At 36.9% G+C, this 4,152-nt stretch overlaps 1 protein-coding gene across 1 annotated transcript in view; it reads right to left on the reverse strand.

Annotated features, from left to right (window-relative positions):
• Mettl14 (methyltransferase like 14) overlaps positions 1-4,152 on the reverse strand; it is a 29,072-nt gene that overhangs the window by 949 nt on the left and 23,971 nt on the right. The window contains exons 9-10 of the mRNA XM_004644254.3: positions 2,225-2,341; positions 825-1,035 (exon numbers count right to left, since the gene is read on the reverse strand). Coding sequence (XP_004644311.1) covers positions 825-1,035; positions 2,225-2,341 — 328 coding nt within the window. The remainder of the gene's footprint in view (positions 1-824; positions 1,036-2,224; positions 2,342-4,152) is intronic.

Below are 4,152 nucleotides of genomic sequence, written 5' to 3' on the forward strand. Positions count from 1 at the left end.
AAAAAAAAAAAAAAAAAAAAAAAAAAATGCAAATAAAGCCCCAATGAGACACCATCTCACCATAGTTACAATGGTTATTATCAAAAGGACAAAAAAATGCTTCATGAGGATGTAGAGAAAGAACTGTTAGTGGGAATATCAGTAAATACAGCTGTTACATAAAATTATATGGAAGTCCCTCAAAAAACACCATGTGACCCAGCCATCCCTCTATGAGGCCTAGAACTCAAAAAAAAAAAAAAAAAAGACTAATCAAGCAATCAATCAATCAGTTAATCTCAGAGGATTTTGGAGGCTGTGAAACCATTCAATATGATACTATAATGGTGGATATGTATCTCTATACATTTGTCTAAACCTTACCACTAAGGTGACATCAATGTAAACCACTGGCAAGGTAACCATGGTATCTCCCTACAGGTTACCCAACTATAGCAAACACTTCAGCATGGGGGAATAATGACAACGGGGAAGTGATGCAATGTGTGGGGGCAGGGCGTACACAGGAAATCTTTGGATCCTTCCCTGAATTTTGTTATAAACCTACAACTGGTCATGTGTGATTTACAGCAAGAAATCAAATATGTAAGAATTTATTTTACATGTAAGAGTTTTATTTTACATTATGTCCTATTCTTCACATCCAGATCAGAAGGAATCATGCAGTTCTTATTTTTCTTTCTTTTTTTTTTTGAGTCAGGCTAGCCTCAAACTCAGTGATCCTCCTGCCTCAACCACCTGATGCTGGGATTACAGGCATGAGCCAACATACCTGGCCTGAAGTTGACTTTTAAATTGACTTTTTTTAAAGACTAAAGTCCTACCTGGTCGAATTGTACTATCTCTTCCAAATAAATGAAGACGTCTCCTTCCAAGACAAAAATGCTCAATTATGTGAAAAATTTCTACAGGTTTTTCTATATTTCCAATTTCAGGTTCTTCTGTGATAATTAAGTCAATATCAACATTAGCATGAATAAAGTCCCCATCTGTGCTACGCTTCACGGTTCCTTTGATCCCCATCAGGCAATGTTCCTGAATAATAGGAGAAGACACATTAGTCTGTTTTTTATCAGTCATCACATTTCTTAACATTTCTGATGTCCTCAATTCCATGACAATTTTCATCTCCCTGAATCTACAGGCAAAAACATGAAACCTGGATCTCCAGATGTGAGAAAACTGCAAGGTGGACAAGGAAACAAACTTGTTTCCTTCCGCACTCTCCCCCGTAATATGTAATACCTCTAGAATCCATCACTCCTCACACAGACACATGGCCAATCCTCGGATTCGCTGCAGACACTAGCTACTTCAGTAGCGCAGGCCCCTCCCCCACAGGTTGAAGGCCCAGTCCATCAGAATGACCCTGAACTTCAAATATCAAGCAGGTCCAGGTTTTCACCTGTGCTTCTGATCAGCTATAGTAAATTAGAGGACTTTATTCCCTCCTGGTTGGTCATAAACCAGAGCAACTCATGGAAATCAGGCTACTACCAAAGGATATAACCTAGGAATAGCTAGATAGGAAAGATGCATGTGGCAGGGTAAGGGGCAAGAGATATGGTGCGTCCAGCCCTCTCAGGGTGTCCAGCCCTCCCAGAAAACCCACAGTTTCACACCCAAAAGCTAGTCTTCTCACTTGATCTTTATGTGGGCATGATTCCAGCCCATGACAGACTCAATAAGAAAAACCTTCCCCATAATGGCTCTCTAAGGAGCAAAGAACAAAAACTGCTGAAGCCTAATACTCGTGAAATGGTCACACAAAGCTGAAGTTCTCAGGGGTTCTTGTGTAGCAAAGAGGAAAGAAGAAAAACGTCTCTGAGCTGGCCAGCTATGAGTCTTATTTCTTCCTTCTTAGCCTAGAGAAATATTCTGGAAGTCAGGAGTATTAAAACCCATACTCAACCTAAACACATGGTGACTTGGAACAAAGAGAAATATATAGTCCTTTCCCTAGCACAGTGGGAGCTGATCTAAGACAGTGAACAAAAACTTCTTAAATTAACTTAGATATATACTGTAATGCTATTTAGTTAAGTCTTACAAAGGATCTTCCCAGGGCTGGGGATATAGCTCAGCGGCATAAGCCCTGGCAAATGTAAACTCCAGTACTGCGAGGAAAAGGGGATCTTTCCTCCAAATTCAACTACATCTAGTGACTTGGAAAATCTTGAGAAGAAAAAAAAATAAGAAAGAAATCAAATAATAAGGGCAATACCTTTGTTCTCTGGAAAACAGCCTTTGGATCTAAAGTCTTGGTTTTCCCAGGATTGTTTTTATTGGTTTTAATCCAACAAATATCTTCACATCTTCTATAACCCCATTTTCGTAAACACTAAAGAGAGATAACAGACATCTTAAAGAAATAAACAATACTTCAACCAAATAAAAAACTTTCTAAAACACTAAATTTCAAAGTATTATGGTAACTTTGTTTTAGTGCAGAAATAGAAGAAAAGAAGTATCAGTCCTTAAATATACGGCCATAATACAAAACGTATACATGTTCTAGATATTAATATAACAACATAACTGTTGATAAAACACTGAAGGCATTACATTGTATTCCAAGTCTTTAAAGCAAAGTGAACATTCCTAGTCAGAAAATTTGAAATGCTTCAATATCTAAAATTTTTTGAGTATCAACAGAATGCTCAAAAAATTTCAGATGTTAGAGCATTTCAAATTTTGAATTTTCAGACTAAAGTCTATGCAGTGACTTTAAATTCCAAAAAACTACAAAGTCTGAAACACTTCTGGTCTGAAGCATTTTGGATAAGGACACTCAACCTGTAGTACCTTCTAGTATCATCAATAATGATGGGTTTTAAATTATAATACTCAGATCTTATATAATCAAAAGATAATTCAAAAGGTAATTTGATTCCTGCCCCTCAATTTCTATTAGCTGCTAAAGCTAAAAACTGGGAAAGCCCTTTCTAATTGATAATTCTCTTCAAATTAGAGTCCAAGAAAACTTTATTTCTGTATTAACAACTACAGATATTCAGACAAATCGTTACCTTTTTATGGGGTAAAATTGCATTTTTATCTTCACAAAATCTTGAAACTAGAGATATGAACCCTAGCATCCTAGAATATATTATATATGAATATTTAAACATACTAGCTAAATTGCCATTCAGGGTGGCATTCTGGGGGCCTAGCACATGTTGGTGCTGAGAACAGAAACATGAATAAGATACAGTCCCTGCCCTGATTCAACTGTAAGTAGGGGAAGATGAGTAAACTGTGTGGAATACTATTGGCATTCTGATCAACTACACATAAAAATATAGTAGAATATAAAACATTTTCCAGAAAGGTTTTTACTGTGCAAGGTAAGAACATACCTTACAAATGAAACTAGTTTTATTTTAAAGCCTTAAAAGATCGATTATCATAGCAGCACTCCTTCACCCACAGAAGATACATTCTAAGGCTCTTGGTAGATGCCTGAGACCACAAGTGGGGCTGTATCATTTACATACTGGGTTTATTCCTGTACAGGTATACCTATGATAAAGCTTAACTTATAAACCAGACAGTAAAAGATTAACAAGAAAGATAAAGCATCCCAACAGTATACTGTAGTACAAACTATGTGGATGCAGTCTATCTCTTTCTCCTCTCTTGTGCACACACCCAGACTGCTACTAAGTGAATAATGGGCAAGCAGCAACTACACTGTGTGCTGGAAGGGATGGGTCAGTGTGCCAGAGCAGCCAAGAATGCATCCTGCTGCACAGAATGATGTGCAATTAAGAACAGAAATTATTTCTGGAATTTCCACTGAATATTTCAGACGACAGTTGATGGTTGGGATTGTGGGGGGTGCATAGTGACAAGTTCCTGTTGCCCAGTGTTTGTTTTGCTCTAGGAATTCACTAGAATGTCAACAGCCTAATTCATATGTAATCTAGAAACTCATGAGTATTTCTCAAGAAGAATTATTTTTATAATCATTTTGACCAAACTCTGCTTTCACCAGTATGATAAATGACTACATAAGTGAAAGATAAACCCTCCTAATCACTTTCAACTGAACTTGAAAGGTTAAAAGTCAAGACCAAAGCCCTCAAAAGTTTATACAGACATATAGTATGTGTATTTCTTTTCCATATTTTGGAAGAACAATCATCAAAA

This window comes from Octodon degus, unplaced genomic scaffold (genome assembly GCF_000260255.1).
Source record: "Octodon degus isolate 3935 unplaced genomic scaffold, OctDeg1.0 scaffold00196, whole genome shotgun sequence".
NCBI lineage: Eukaryota > Metazoa > Chordata > Mammalia > Rodentia > Octodontidae > Octodon > Octodon degus.